The 15037-nt window shown below is 41.0% G+C and overlaps 1 protein-coding gene across 1 annotated transcript; it reads right to left on the bottom strand.

Moving 5' to 3' along the window:
* Nucleotides 1-594: 594 nt before the first annotated feature.
* LOC103704270 (cytochrome P450 CYP72A219-like) lies at nucleotides 595-4379 on the bottom strand. The gene is made up of 5 exons (XM_008787496.4): nucleotides 4033-4379; nucleotides 3061-3281; nucleotides 2692-2936; nucleotides 1825-2212; nucleotides 595-1020 (listed from the first exon to the last, which is right to left on the bottom strand). Exons 1-5 carry the CDS (start codon nucleotides 4319-4321, stop codon nucleotides 595-597), a joined length of 1569 nt encoding a protein of 522 aa, XP_008785718.2. The 5' UTR covers nucleotides 4322-4379.
* Nucleotides 4380-15037: the final 10658 nt, after the last annotated feature.

Here is a 15037-nt window from a genome sequence, read left to right as displayed (position 1 = left end):
TTACTTCACCGGTGCTTCTTGAAATGGCTTCCCCTACGCAAAACTGATTTTTTGATGGATTATAACGGCCAAGAACTATCTAACTCTTTTGCTTCTTTCTAAATCCTTGATCACTGGAAAAATTTTAGGCGAGCTAGAATTTGAACTGATGCATAACTGCCTTCTCACAAAATTCATTGTATGATGAATGGAAAACTAAGAGCTTGGTAAAGCAGACAACCATGAAAATTTCTACCAGCCCTGATGGTTTTAATTTGCATTATATTGATTGAATCAAGTTCTTTCAAGTTGCAAAATCTATTTGTAATACATAGAAAATTTCATTATCGATCAAGCTTGGGGGCAACAATCCCACAATTTGCTATGCATTAACTACAATATATTTGATGCTCCAATGGCTTGAACATGAGTCTTTATGCTAATCTTATCGAGAACAAACTTTAGCTTGTTCCATTTGACTTTAAAAAAGAAAAAATGATCATTGTAGCATATTTTGTTTCTTGTTTAGCAACAATAGAACCATAGTCTCTTCTCACACGATGGTCACTGCATGTTGCAGTAGTAGTCATCTGTCTAGATGATGAAAGGAAGATATCAGAGTCTATGCAACCTAATTTGAGCACCATGCTGGGGTTGGAGAGTTATAACGGTGCACGGAGAATGGACATAGGTTGGTGAAAGCTCAAATGAGAAATGCTGAAGAATCATGCTTAGTCCCATCTTAGCTTCCAGCAATGCGAAGTTCTGCCCAATACAGGTCCGAGGACCCCAACCAAATGGAAAAAAGGCCATCTGATCCTTTGATGCCTTTGAAACGCCTTCTACAAATCTCTCTGGATTGAACTCACTGGCATCTTTGCCCCAGAATTCTGGGTCATGGTGAATGAAGATCACAGGCAATGATAGTAATACACCTGGCGGGTAGGTGATATCTCCAAGTTTCATTGTTTTGTATGTTCTGCGGGTGAGTAGAATTAAAGGCGGGTACAACCTGAGAACTTCATACAGAACCATAGTCACCTGGCACATCAATTCAATCATTCATTAAACACTTCATCATAATGCTAGATTTCATATGAGAAACTCCACTGAATATATCATAGAACCTAGAATTGGATGTTTTTACCAGGTAGTACAAAGCAGTTCATGCATCGCCATGTGAAAATGTGGGAGAAAGTGAAAAACCAAAATACAGAATGTTTGCTTGGATCTGACAGAGTGATATTTGACACTATCTGGACTCTTTTTGGTTGAAACATGATCTTTTCTCTTTCTGAGACACGTCTTATTTATTGGTGTTCCTTTTTTCATTCTTGTGACAAAATACGCTTGTTTACCATTAACCTGTCATCTTGCTTGGCTATGTACTTATCCTGCAGAATTTTATTAAGAGACTATTTGAATAGATTTAGGCAGTAACTAAGTCGTGATTGAAGACTAAGACTAGTTTCAAAGCAAGGTGAACTTTGAACAATATAACAAATTCCACAGGTTGTTTAGTAATTCAGTCCATTCAACGCATAGCTTCCAATTGAGTTCTAAAATACTTTTTATATGGTCTTCTTATCATGGATTCAAAAGAGACAATTTTGTGAGCTAAAACTGTTACTCTAGTGCATTAGGACAGATAGCCTTGTTCTCTGATAAACAATTAACTACCAGTATAACAAAAAGCAATATGCTTTTAATAAATGACTAGATTTTATCTAGAGTGACTAAGCTAAGAATGCATACAGAATTATAGATTTATGTCTCTAGTTGGACTATTGTGACATTTCCAATCAATTAAATAGTCAACGGAAAGAATATAAAACGTATACTCACAATTTTTAAGCGGCTCAAGCCATCAAAATCTGGTTTGTTTTTCCCAAAGAATTCTAAAACCTCTTCTCTTGCACGAAGCTGCCAGATTGGGTGCATGCTCAAGACAACCATTGTCCATGTAAGCAACACAGATGTTGTCTCCTGCCCTGCAAAGTAGAAAAGTTTACACTCTTCAATCACCTCATCGGTGGTCATCACAGTGTTCTTGAAGTTCCCATGTTCTTGGAAGTGTTTCAAATTAGATTCCATCATCAAGCCCAATAAGTCATCATTACTAGCTTTGCCCATTTTTATAGCCTGGTCCCTCTTCTCAATTATGCCTCTTAGGAGTGCTCGAACCTCTCTATCAATTTCTTTTCTTCTGTTGTTCATTGGGGTAGGCAGAAACCTGTATAACATACAATTATTGCGAGCCATATGAATGAAGTGGGCGCCACTACTAGCATCACCTTATACATAAAAAAAACGAGCCTGTCAATCCTAAGAGTGTGCGTCGAAGCACAAGCTGAGTTTCAAAATTTGGACTTCTAAGATGCAAATCAAACCATGTTCCGACAGTCTAATTTATGCAATAAGGTTTCTCCCAAAAAAAAAAAAAGTAATGTGAAATGCAACTTTGGACAAAGATAATTGCAAAACTTCCCACACATGGTACCGCCAGAGAGCTGATTCCAACAGTATACCATGTGTCAATAAATCCTGGTAGGGCGCCTATTGTTGAGACTTAAAATGCTGATTGCATGAGAGAGATTCTCAAAGATCATTAGAACAAAATACTGCATTTTTATTATTCCAATCTAAATAAAAAGGAGCAACAGCCATTTTCCTTCTAACTAAACAAAATTAACAGGTTAGGAACTTGTGTACCTGTAACCTGGAATGTACACAGACTGAGCTGCCTGAATAAATAGTTCAGCTTGCTCTGCTTGAAGTTGGAAAATCTGTCTTCCTTCCTCGTAGCTGCAACCAAATGCTGTTCGGGAGATGACATCTCCAGTAAAATTCTGGAGCTCAGGCCAAACATCTAATTCATAATATCCTAAAGAATCAATTGATTTCTCCCATCTGTCAACCAATTCACGACAACAAGCAGAAAATGCTGGCAGCATGCGCTATACGACAACGTAAAGAAAACGAATCATTGAGGCAGAAATTATGCAAAGAAAAGAGAGTGATATAACCTCATAACATCCTAGGTAAATTCGTGTGCATGTTTGAAATATGATCATGAATTACCTTCAACCTCTCCATATGGAAAGCAGGATTTAAAATCCTTCTATGTTTGGCCCATTTTTCACCTTCATAACTTACAAGTCCCGTGGCTAACAACCGTCCAAGAGGGCTTAGTTTTTGTTTCCCAAAGTGGCCAAACTTGTTGGACAAAACTTCCCTTACTGACTCGGGATTCATAATAGTTACTCTCGGTACAGGTCCAAACCAAGTAATAGAAATTTTACCTGCATTTCACATCACATGCATTCAAATGATCAGAAAATAGCATGACAAGTCCAGAGATAAAGACTGTGTTATTGAAGAAACTGCTGGAATTAAGCCATCATACATATAGAATTAATCACTGCTTACAAATTAGTAACATTTTATCAATCAATTTCAAGTGAGAACTATGAAGAACTCACATACTATGTACGGTTTTATATATATTTCTTCCCCTTGGATCGAAGAAGCTACATAAATAACAGGAATGGAAAGATGCCATGAAGTCTAAAGAAATAATTTGAGATGATCTATGGAAGTATGTGGATGTTTGTCGTTCACGAAAATATCGAGGGCTTATCCATCAAATGGACCTATTTGAATAGGTTCATAATGATTACATAAGAAATCGAATGGAATCTTGTCCAGGTCCTAGAAATAAACGCCACCAAAATGGCTCTAAACGATTAAACCCAACCCCCTGTTTCCTATCATCGACTAGTTTAAAATTGACTTGGGGAAAAAAATTGGAAAAAGGAATTCTCAAATTACAATTTCCAATTCTTTTTGTTCATAGAAAGGGATATTATTCAACACAAGAAAGATTCATCATCTACAAGCTCAGTTGAAAATTGTGCGGATATATTAAACTAATGTAGTTTTCACTAATTGCAGCATGAAGTGGATGCTATTAAGCGAAAAATTGGAGCATATGCTTCATTTCATGCAACACAAAGCTGATACAAAAAGCATCCGAGTTCCAAAAATTATTACCGTTTTCCTTCATGACACGATGCAACAAGGGAGCGACCCGAGGGACGATGTCGTGAGACAAAGGCATGAGTTTGGCCCGGGCCTCCTTGATGAGCCGGGCGTTCTCCTTGAGGTCCCCGTAGAGGAAGCGGTACCGGGTGCCCCTCAGCCCTTGGGCCCGGAGCGCTCTCTCCAGCGTCCTTGGTCTCCACCAAAGCCACTCCAACCCTCTCCAAGCCCATAGCAGTAACAGCACGCCAACCGCTCCCCATCCTATTCTCCACAGCGCCTCTACTGCTCCAAACCCCATGGTTGCCTGCTCTATCTCTTCCTCTTTCCCCTCTTTGACTTGGTATGGTACCTTTTAGGGCTGATTCCTCTTTATCTTCATCTTGACTAGCTGTCTTTTGTGGAAGATTCTTTTTATCTTGACTATCTTGATGTGCCGCCTCCTGTAGCTGATTATAATTTATATACTATTTCTTATCTATCCACTATCATATTAATTTATAGCTTGTATCATACCTATTATGTATACACCTCTATAAGTAGAGTGCTACCGAGAAAGATCAGATTTTTTTTGTTTTCCATAAATATTTTGTCATCGCATTGGAGCTATTGTAGGTGAGTCGGATTGCACTTTATTCCTGAGTTTGTGTTTCGTGCTTTTCATTCAATCACAAACTTTCTACTTCAATCTGGCTTGACTTAGAACTGGCCTGCGCATCAATCTGTGAATATTGTGACTTCATTGTAATTGATTTTGTCTCTTCTAGGACTCAAAACCAATCCAACTAGAAGGCTTTCTACTCTTTTGGAAGAGCATATCAAATCGCATCCACCTTGCTTTAGTGCGAAACTATTTCAGGCTCGACAATATTGGCAACCGATTGATCCGAGTTGAAGTTTTGAAAACTTCAAAAATCTCGGTCTGCTTCCATCCTGAGACCTTTGTTTGGATCTCAATTTGATAAGAGAAGTTCTAGAATGGTTTTTGAGACCCTTGAGACCATCTACTACCTACAGTAATATCAAATTGGGCCTCAATCAAGTTAGGTGGAGATGATTCCAACTATAGTTATAGATCAGATCTTATGCATCCGTAGAAGCCTACGGAAATATCTTATTGGTGATAATAATTGATAGAGGGAAAAACGGATCGTCCAGCCCACAACTAAAAGGCCATCTAGTTTCGGCCCAGTAAATACCAACTCCGGACATTCGCTGACTCCCCTGACCGAGCTTGGGGTACCTCTCGATAAACGCCGACATGTCCGACCAAGTTCGAGACGCCGACCCCAGCAATGCATAGCATACGCTCTGACCCTCGAGCTCGGAGCGCTCCCTCGAGTACACCTTAGAATCCAAAAAACCTAGCCCTCCCAGTGTACACCAAGCCGGCCTCACTAAATGCTTGACGTGACTATTTAACGAGCTCGGCCTCGCCAACAACCACATCTATGTGCAGGCTTATGCCCGCCTATGCGGCCGTACTCCACCACACTGTCGTGTCATGCCTCCATGACCGGGCAACAGCAGTCATACGACACCTTGACTAATCCGGCCATGCTTTGCTGTGACTGTCAACGCCCTACCGTTCTTAAGAACAGGCTGTACCGCACGTCACCTGCCTACCTGAGCTGTACGCCATTCGGCTCAGAGCCATACCCTCTCATGATGGGGACTGACAGTACCTCCGTCACCGGGGCCACTCCATCGAGGCTATAAATAGCTCGGTCAGGTAATTCCTAAGGAACCTCTTTTGGCTGGTCCAAAATTTGTCTGCTCTAACTTGATCATCGGAGGTTCCTCACCGAGAAAACCGGTGAAGCTTTGTGCAGGTCCGCGGCCGTCGCGCAGGAGGTGGTTCCCGTCTTCCCCTCTCCACACCAGCGGCTCCCTCGGCTCAACCGGCATGGTCACTCTCGGGCCAGATTTGAACCACAACAATAATATTTCTAGGATTTGGGACATGGATAACAATAAAATTATCACTTGGATTGCTAATACTATATATCCTACCATCAATATGCAACTTGAAAAATATGGGATTGCCGAATCAGGTTGGGATTTTTTGGCTAGCCGATATATTCAAACCAATTTCGCCCATAAGTATAAACTTGAAATAAATGATGGTTTTGGTTTTCATGTTGAGATGTCATTTGTCACATCCGCTTAAGTTGTACATGCCTATTGCATAACGATTAAGTGACGTGGCACATTGAAAAGAATCAAGATAAGTGATCTTCATGTCACGATCAGATACACAAATGCATGGACACGTAAGAGGGAATCTAGGGTTTGCTAAGCCACAGCTTTAAAGGGGTTAATGTGGCAAATCTCCATTTGTCTCCACTCTTTGCTCTCCTCCTTGGCTTGTAAACCTCTTTAGTACCCTCCCTTTCACATCCCATTCTCCATCCCCATCCACCCTTTCTTCTCTCTCTCTCTCTCTTATCTCTCCAGCTGTCATCTCTTTTTTTTTTCTCTCTCTCATTCATGACGAGCCTCCTTTTCTTCATTTCTTTTTGCTTCAAGGAACCGCAACTTTATAAAACAGATTGCAAAGCTTGGCATACTGTTACTTAGACATCTTGTACTGCTGTTCCTCTTTAGCCACACACAGAAGTTTCTTTCGCCAATGAGGCACTGACATGTCATTACATAGCTCAATGACCATTCCCTGCATGAATTATGCATGCCAAGTCCGTCACACCACATCGACATAACAAAAACTTCTCATATTAGTGGTCGATGGAGCATGACGTCACTCTTTCAACAAATTTACATGATCTACCCAGAGTTGAAAGAAAAAAACAAAATGGCAAGAAGGGCATCCCCCTCATGCAAGTACAATGGTCAGTTAAAATATTTAGTATGTTACAATGACGTCCACAATTTTAAAACTATGATAATAATTGTAATTTTAATTGCAAATATAAAATCACATGGCACATAATGACTGCTTAAAATCATAAAGTTTTTGTAAAGAGTCATTTGTGATGAAATAACACAGCTATCAAATCGCTGACGTACAGCAGGATGTTGTGTTGATTTCTAGTTCCTTCTGCCATCTTGCTATCTGTAGCACAACGAAGCTGCAATGTAAAACTATTTTCCGGTGTTCGAATCTCTTGGATCGTTACTCTTTCACAAATCGCGGCCTGGCAGCCGATACGGAGCAAATGAGAATTTATTCTTTTGGCGAACCGGATATATATATTACACCATGTATAGATACATCTATAGGAATCAGGATATAAATTATTAAAAAATTCGGGAGTTTCATGCAGTTTTATAATAAACTTTTAGAGTAAATAAAGCTCATCGATTCTGAAATTACATTTCCGAATAAATATTTAATAATGAGCAAAGTAGGCTTTTACCATTCTGTCCATTTCTCGGCACAATTCTAGATTCTATCAAATCTGTGAAGATTGGAGGTTTCCGTGCTTGCAAATCATGATGCAGGCGGATGGCATATATCGTAATTCTCATGACGTAGGCACTTGGAGTGGTTAGCAATTGATGTGAGATGTCTCAGCTCTTGCATGATGTGAGTAAATCATGATACATCCTGGTAGGTATGGATGTCTATCATCAGCCCGAACAAGTCGGCCAGGCCAAGGACCCTGATATATATATATGTACATGGACTAGTAAAAGTGGATGCAATACACGTATAAATCTCATACAAATATGTGCAGGTCTAAAAATTAAATTCTGATAGTCAAATGATTGTATATTAAAGTCCAATCAAAGAAAGTACCAAGTGTTAAAGTTCCTTCATAAATTAAGGTTCCAATTTAGAACATTTAATTACTCTACTGCTAAGTTGCTCCAAGAGAACTTTAGTACTGTTCTTTGATGTGATCATAGAAATGTATTTCATTTATTTCTAAGATGTGTGCATCTTGAACTAGAGCCTTGACATTTGTCTCCCAACTTTTCCAAAAACTTTTTTTTATAAAAAACAGGATTGAAATTTCTTCATGCAAACACGGAGAAAGTCCTTATGAAACACCATGGTGGCATCCCCCGATGGTTTGCCATTGTATTCCCGGGCATGCTTGAGCTGGCGAAGGTTAAAGGCTTGAAGGTCTTTCCTCAAGGCTACACAAGAGCCGTGGAAGATGTCTTCAATGAAAGGGACAAAATTTTCAAAACGTAGATCTTCCTTCCAACATTTTTCTTCATATTTATACAGCTTCCTTCAAATTTACTGGCTAAAATGGGTATTCTTCATTCCTGATACCTGTCTACTTCATCTGCAGACAAGAAACATCCTGTGGTGGTCACCATCTTCCACTTCTACTGTACCTCGAGGCCTTGCCAGCAATCTACCGAGGGCAGCATGAAGATATTCTTCAGCATAAGAGAGAAGATGGGTCCTTGTTCCATTCCCCGTCCGCAACTGCTAGTGGCTTCATGATCACTGGAGATAGAGATTGCAAGGACTATTTGGAAGCCATGGTCCAAAGATGCTGTCACGACCCCCGCCCCGTTCCCGGCGGGCCGCCGCGACGGTCCTAGGGTGCGGGTAGGCATAAGGCCACCAGCCACCGCGTAGAACCCTACTACCTATCAATCATCAATAAATCTTGAAAAATTTGGCATGATGCATGCACAAAATGATCACTTTTCCTATAGTGACCTGTCAGGATTATCTCAATACATACAACACACTACCTGTCAGAGCAGCAATCACATAATCCGTCACATAATGAACCTGGACAATATATATCAATACATTATCTCAGGCATATAACTCATCTGCACACATATATATATACCTGCTTCCTAATCCATCCATGGTCAAACCCATATCCACAACAGGATCTATGACTGTAACTATGCACTATATACAATAGAAGGTTTATAATACACCAAAAGGTATAAACCTCTATCTACATTATACTATACTATACTATGGAGCGGCACAGCTAGCAAGCAACCACTAATCCTGCTCCTCTCTATACAATACCTGCCCTGCAATCAAAAACACCAAACTGGGGAGTGAGTATATAAATACTCAGTGAGTGGAGTAGAGAGTACTATGCACATGAGACAAGATATAATCATGGCTCGAGGTGAAATCTCAAGATCAATAACAAGATGAACATGAACTCAACATAAAGAATATGGAGTAAATCATCAATATCACCACAATCACAATCAACTTATCTGAAGCATATATGGAATAATCGAGTAAACATATATACTACTCATGAATATGCTCAACAGATCATAATGCTGGAACATACAAATCAGGTGTCAATATGCTGAATCATCAACAAGACAGCTATTGGGAGGTGGGTTTTACGCCCCAGGCGAACCAGCAACAACTCCCTACTGTCACATGCATATGCAGAATAAGACACCATACCAATAATATAAGTGCAAGCCAGTATCCAGAACAGAAATCCATCTCACATCTACATACTAAACGGCACCTCGCGGGAATTCTACATCCGCGGAAAGCCATACTGCACCTCGCGGGGTCTTACTATGCCCGGCGGCAAGCAGAATATAAGTCGTAGGACCGGCCGATCCTACGCCTAGGGCCGTGTCCCCCCCTAGGAAGGGACTGGGCTCCGCCCACCCAGAAGGCTACTATGTGCACAAAGGCCGATGTTCAACCCCATCGACTATAGGTGTCCTGCAGATACTGCCAAGCCATGCATAAATGCCATAATGCACCCTCCCAATACTCTACTAAAAAGGAGTATAATCAAGATTACCACTCACTCGATCATGACCCAATCATAAACTAACATCAGGGTTGGGAGTGAGGAATCACGGGAGTACAATGCAACTCAATATACCATGAGAAGGGCTCTACAAGTTTTTGAAATAGAGAAAATGAAATCAATTTACAAAAGAAGTCATTTCACAATTCAGATCCAATTTAATTACTCATAAAGGAGTATAATCAAGGCTACCACTCACAAGTCTTTGAAATAGAGGAAATGAAATCAATTTACAAAAGAAATCATTTCATAATTCAGATCCAATTTAACTACTCATAAAGAGTATAATCAAGGCTACCACTCACAAGTCTTTGAAATAGAGGAAATGAAATCAATTTACAAAAGAAGTCATTTCACAATTCGGAATCAATTTGATTACTCATCAACCCCTCGTAATTCCTCTCAATGTTCCCTCACATGCATGTACAGAATAATCAAGCATGGAGAATCAAGATTATAGAGGAATCTACTACAATATCAATCAATATGCTCAAGTGGAATCAATTCACACTTGGCGACATTCATGAAAATGAATTAAGAATGCTCATAGTGCAAAGTACATGACTCCCACTCACCTGCCAATCCGGCACGGCCTCGATACGCCTCTAGAATTTTACAGTAGGCAGCAGGGGACTTCTTCCTCTTGTTCCCTAGCTTCTTGCCCAACTGTGACATGCATTTACAATACATTTAGTTTTGTATCAAGGGCTATAATCTACGTGCCAATTATAATATAGGGAACTTTAATTGATTCAACTCCCCCGTTCCCTAAATCTTTTCTTTTCTTTCTCTTTTTCTTTTTTTCTATTAATTAACTCATCATTTATGTGTATTAGGGACTCCCTTGCACGAGTACAATGTCCCTTTTAGCTTGATCTAGGCTTAATACCCTATTATAGCATGAAATCCCTTATTTTCCACCCGGATGAACAGTAACCCGGACCGACAGCCGGTTACTTCATCCCGGGTTTGATCCACTTTCCAAACTCCAGATTTGATGAAATTTTTATCTAACATTCTACACTCATAGGGGATTCCAGAATAGTAATATGCATCACTATCGGAGGCCGTTTGACCCCCGAAATAATTCGCCGAAGTTGAGACTTCGACACAGTTTTTCCGTAATACCGGAAAAATTTGTCGAAATCCGATTCTTCCTCTTTTAACCACCTCTACAACCCTTATCCGACCCCTCTAGACTATATCCACCCTTTGTATAGCCTAATGTCACCAAAAGACTAGATAGGGACGGATATTTACCTTTTTCTTTTTGGAAATCGAGGTCCTTGCGTAGAGGGGAAGGAGATCTACGTTTTTCCCTTCAGCTAGAAGTGCAACCGGGATCTCCTTCCTCTTTCTTTCTTCCTTTCCTTTCCTCTTCCTTTCTTCCTTTCCTTCTTCTTCTTCTCTTTTTCTTTCTCTCTGTGTCGTCTGAGAACCCCCTCCCTCTTTCTCTCGGTTTCACCAGCTCAAACCCTCCAATTAAATCACATCAAAACACTATTCACCCTTTGTTTAATATTATTAAATTCCCATTTTGCCCCCTAACACTTCAACATATCTACCGTTATGCCATTAACTTTTGATTCCTTCCAATTTTACCCTTACCACTTCAATGCATCTACAACTATGCCATTATCTTTTGATTCCTTCCAATTTTACCCCTTATATCAATTTTAAAGGACTATTCTATCCCTTTTTATATATATAAAAAAAAATTTGGGGTTATTACATCCTCCCCCCCCTTATATAAAATTCGTCCTCGAATTTAAAAGAGTAAATTACCTGTCATAGCTGCATTCGATGTCTGTGCCTCCTGTGGATTTACCGTGAACACCCTTCCTTGCCCTCTGCCTACTGGAGCTGACAGTTGAGATGGTCCAGCACTCTGCTGTGATGTTTGTGCTTGACCTCTACCTCTGCCTACAGGCTCCCTACTACTAGGCCTGTCCATCTGCACAGAAGGATAGGATGCCAAAGGCACAAACTGCTGGGTGGCACCCTGCGGGCATTCTCTGACAAAATGACCCGGCTGTCCACATCTGTAGCACACTCCTGACCCATTCTGCATCTGCCAGGGTGCTGCTTCCCACATATGCCACATACTGGCCATGATTGGAACCTAGATTCAGTTCTGGCCATAGTGACTGGAGGACGAGGTACTGATGGTAGAAAAGTATCTTGTGATTGACCTCTTTTCCTCCATTTCCTCTTACGTGGGACAGGTGGAGCTAAGCGTACAGACTGCTCCATCGGGCCCTCCGAGAGATCTACTCCCTCAGATCTATCTCTACTGCTTTGCCCTTTCCCCATACTCATTTTCCTCTGTTCTCTTTCAGCTCTTTCCTCTTTGTTTCTGGTCTCCCACTGTTTTGCTTTATCAATCTAGATAAGGTGGGGACCTCTACTGCCAGTACTGCATTATAAAGCGGGGGAAATCAGACCCCGCCTGAATCTTTCTATCCTGGCAGCTTCAGTGGGGATGATGTAAGGAGCATACTTCCCCAATCTAGTGAACTCACGAGCGTACTTAGATACGCTCATTCCGGGCATCTGCTTCAGCCTCTCAAACTGAAGAGCCCGATTCTGCCTCTCAACCGGAGACAAGAACTCATCCATCACTGCTTGCCTGAACTCTTTCCAAGTTGGAGGAATCCTACTGTACAATCTGTCCTCCATTTGTCTCTGGTACCAGTCCCAGGCATCTTCCTTCACTGTAAGCCCTACAAGTTCTATAGCTCTTGCATCAGAACAGGGCAGTCTCCGTATCATCTTTTCAGTCTCCTCCAGAAATCTCTGAGGATCTTCACCTTCTTCCCCCTTAAACTCCGGGGTTCTGAGCCTAAGAAATTCCTGTACAGTAATCCCCCTCATCATCTAGAGCCCGCCTGGCCAAACTTCTTGGCACAGGTACAGGAGGTGGGATGGATACTACTGACGGGGCAGGAGATTTCCCCCGAGCAATCTGCTCCCTCAGAGCCTGATTCTCCACCAGTAACTGTTCCATCAATGCATCTCTACTTCCTACATCTCCTTGATCATCAACCCTCCGTCTATCAGCAGGAGGAGATTTTTCTCTTTGGGGGCTCGACATGTGCGGAACCCGCATCCAATGCTATATCTGGCTCCATCCTCCTTCCAAGACGAGCAGGTCCTCTCCTAGGAAGTATTCTTTATATCTCTCTAAAAAAGTCAAAAGAGAGGATGGTCGTTACACACTGAGTTATGATATATTTTACTGAGTTGTAAATGACTCATAAAATAACATACAGAAAAATCCTATGCTCCATAGTATAATCCTATACTTAATCCTGACTCACCCTATTGCTCTGACAAGACTCTCTTAACCTTTGCTCTGATACCAAGCTTTGTCACGACCCCCGCCCCGTTCCCGGCGGGCCGCCGCGACGGTCCTAGGGTGCGGGTAGGCATAAGGCCACCAGCCACCGCGTAGAACCCTACTACCTATCAATCATCAATAAATCTTGAAAAATTTGGCATGATGCATGCACAAAATGATCACTTTTCCTATAGTGACCTGTCAGGATTATCTCAATACATACAACACACTACCTGTCAGAGCAGCAATCACATAATCCGTCACATAATGAACCTGGACAATATATATCAATACATTATCTCAGGCATATAACTCATCTGCACACATATATATATACCTGCTTCCTAATCCATCCATGGTCAAACCCATATCCACAACAGGATCTATGACTGTAACTATGCACTATATACAATAGAAGGTTTATAATACACCAAAAGGTATAAACCTCTATCTACATTATACTATACTATACTATGGAGCGGCACAGCTAGCAGGCAACCACTAATCCTGCTCCTCTCTATACAATACCTGCCCTGCAATCAAAAACACCAAACTGGGGAGTGAGTATATAAATACTCAGTGAGTGGAGTAGAGAGTACTATGCACATGAGACAAGATATAATCATGGCTCGAGGTGAAATCTCAAAGATCAATAACAAGATGAACATGAACTCAACATAAAGAATATGGAGTAAATCATCAATATCACCACAATCACAATCAACTTATCTGAAGCATATATGGAATAATCGAGTAAACATATATACTACTCATGAATATGCTCAACAGATCATAATGCTGTGGAACATACAAATCAGGTGTCAATATGCTGAATCATCAACAAGACAGCTATTGGGAGGTGGGTTTTACGCCCCAGGCGAACCAGCAACAACTCCCTACTGTCACATGCATATGCAGAATAAGACACCATACCAATAATATAAGTGCAAGCCAGTATCCAGAACAGAAATCCATCTCACATCTACATACTAAACGGCACCTCGCGGGAATTCTACATCCGCGGAAAGCCATACTGCACCTCGCGGGGTCTTACTATGCCCGGCGGCAAGCAGAATATAAGTCGTAGGACCGGCCGATCCTACGCCTAGGGCCGTGTCCCCCCCTAGGAAGGGACTGGGCTCCGCCCACCCAGAAGGCTACTATGTGCACAAAGGCCGATGTTCAACCCCATCGACTATAGGTGTCCTGCAGATACTGCCAAGCCATGCATAAATGCCATAATGCACCCTCCCAATACTCTACTAAAAAGGAGTATAATCAAGATTACCACTCACTCGATCATGACCCAATCATAAACTAACATCAGGGTTGGGAGTGAGGAATCACGGGAGTACAATGCAACTCAATATACCATGAGAAGGGCTCTACAAGTTTTTGAAATAGAGGAAATGAAATCAATTTACAAAAGAAGTCATTTCACAATTCAGATCCAATTTAATTACTCATAAAGGAGTATAATCAAGGCTACCACTCACAAGTCTTTGAAATAGAGAAAATGAAATCAATTTACAAAAGAAATCATTTCATAATTCAGATCCAATTTAACTACTCATAAAAGAGTATAATCAAGGCTACCACTCACAAGTCTTTGAAATAGAGGAAATGAAATCAATTTACAAAAGAAGTCATTTCACAATTCGGAATCAATTTGATTACTCATCAACCCCTCGTAATTCCTCTCAATGTTCCCTCACATGCATGTACAGAATAATCAAGCATGGAGAATCAAGATTATAGAGGAATCTACTACAATATCAATCAATATGCTCAAGTGGAATCAATTCACACTTTGGCGACATTCATGAAAATGAATTAAGAATGCTCATAGTGCAAAGTACATGACTCCCACTCACCTGCCAATCCGGCACGGCCTCGATACGCCTCTAGAATTTTACAGTAGGCAGCAGGGGACTTC

This window comes from Phoenix dactylifera, chromosome 4 (genome assembly GCF_009389715.1).
Source record: "Phoenix dactylifera cultivar Barhee BC4 chromosome 4, palm_55x_up_171113_PBpolish2nd_filt_p, whole genome shotgun sequence".
Taxonomy (NCBI): domain Eukaryota; kingdom Viridiplantae; phylum Streptophyta; class Magnoliopsida; order Arecales; family Arecaceae; genus Phoenix; species Phoenix dactylifera.
The sequence above is the reverse complement of the archived record's forward strand: the minus strand, read 5'-3'. Positions and strand labels throughout refer to the sequence as shown.

Excerpts from the sequence above, each read along its gene's own strand:
- LOC103704270 (XM_008787496.4), bottom strand. The coding sequence starts at position 4,321 with ATGGGGTTTGGAGCAGTAGAGGCGCTGTGGAGAATAGGATGGGGAGCG. Across the intron at positions 3,282-4,032 it reads TCGTGTCATGAAGGAAAACG|GTAAAATTTCTATTACTTGG; the intron begins GTAATAATTTTT and ends TGTGAAATGCAG. Across the intron at positions 2,937-3,060 it reads TCCATATGGAGAGGTTGAAG|CGCATGCTGCCAGCATTTTC; the intron begins GTAATTCATGAT and ends GTTGTCGTATAG.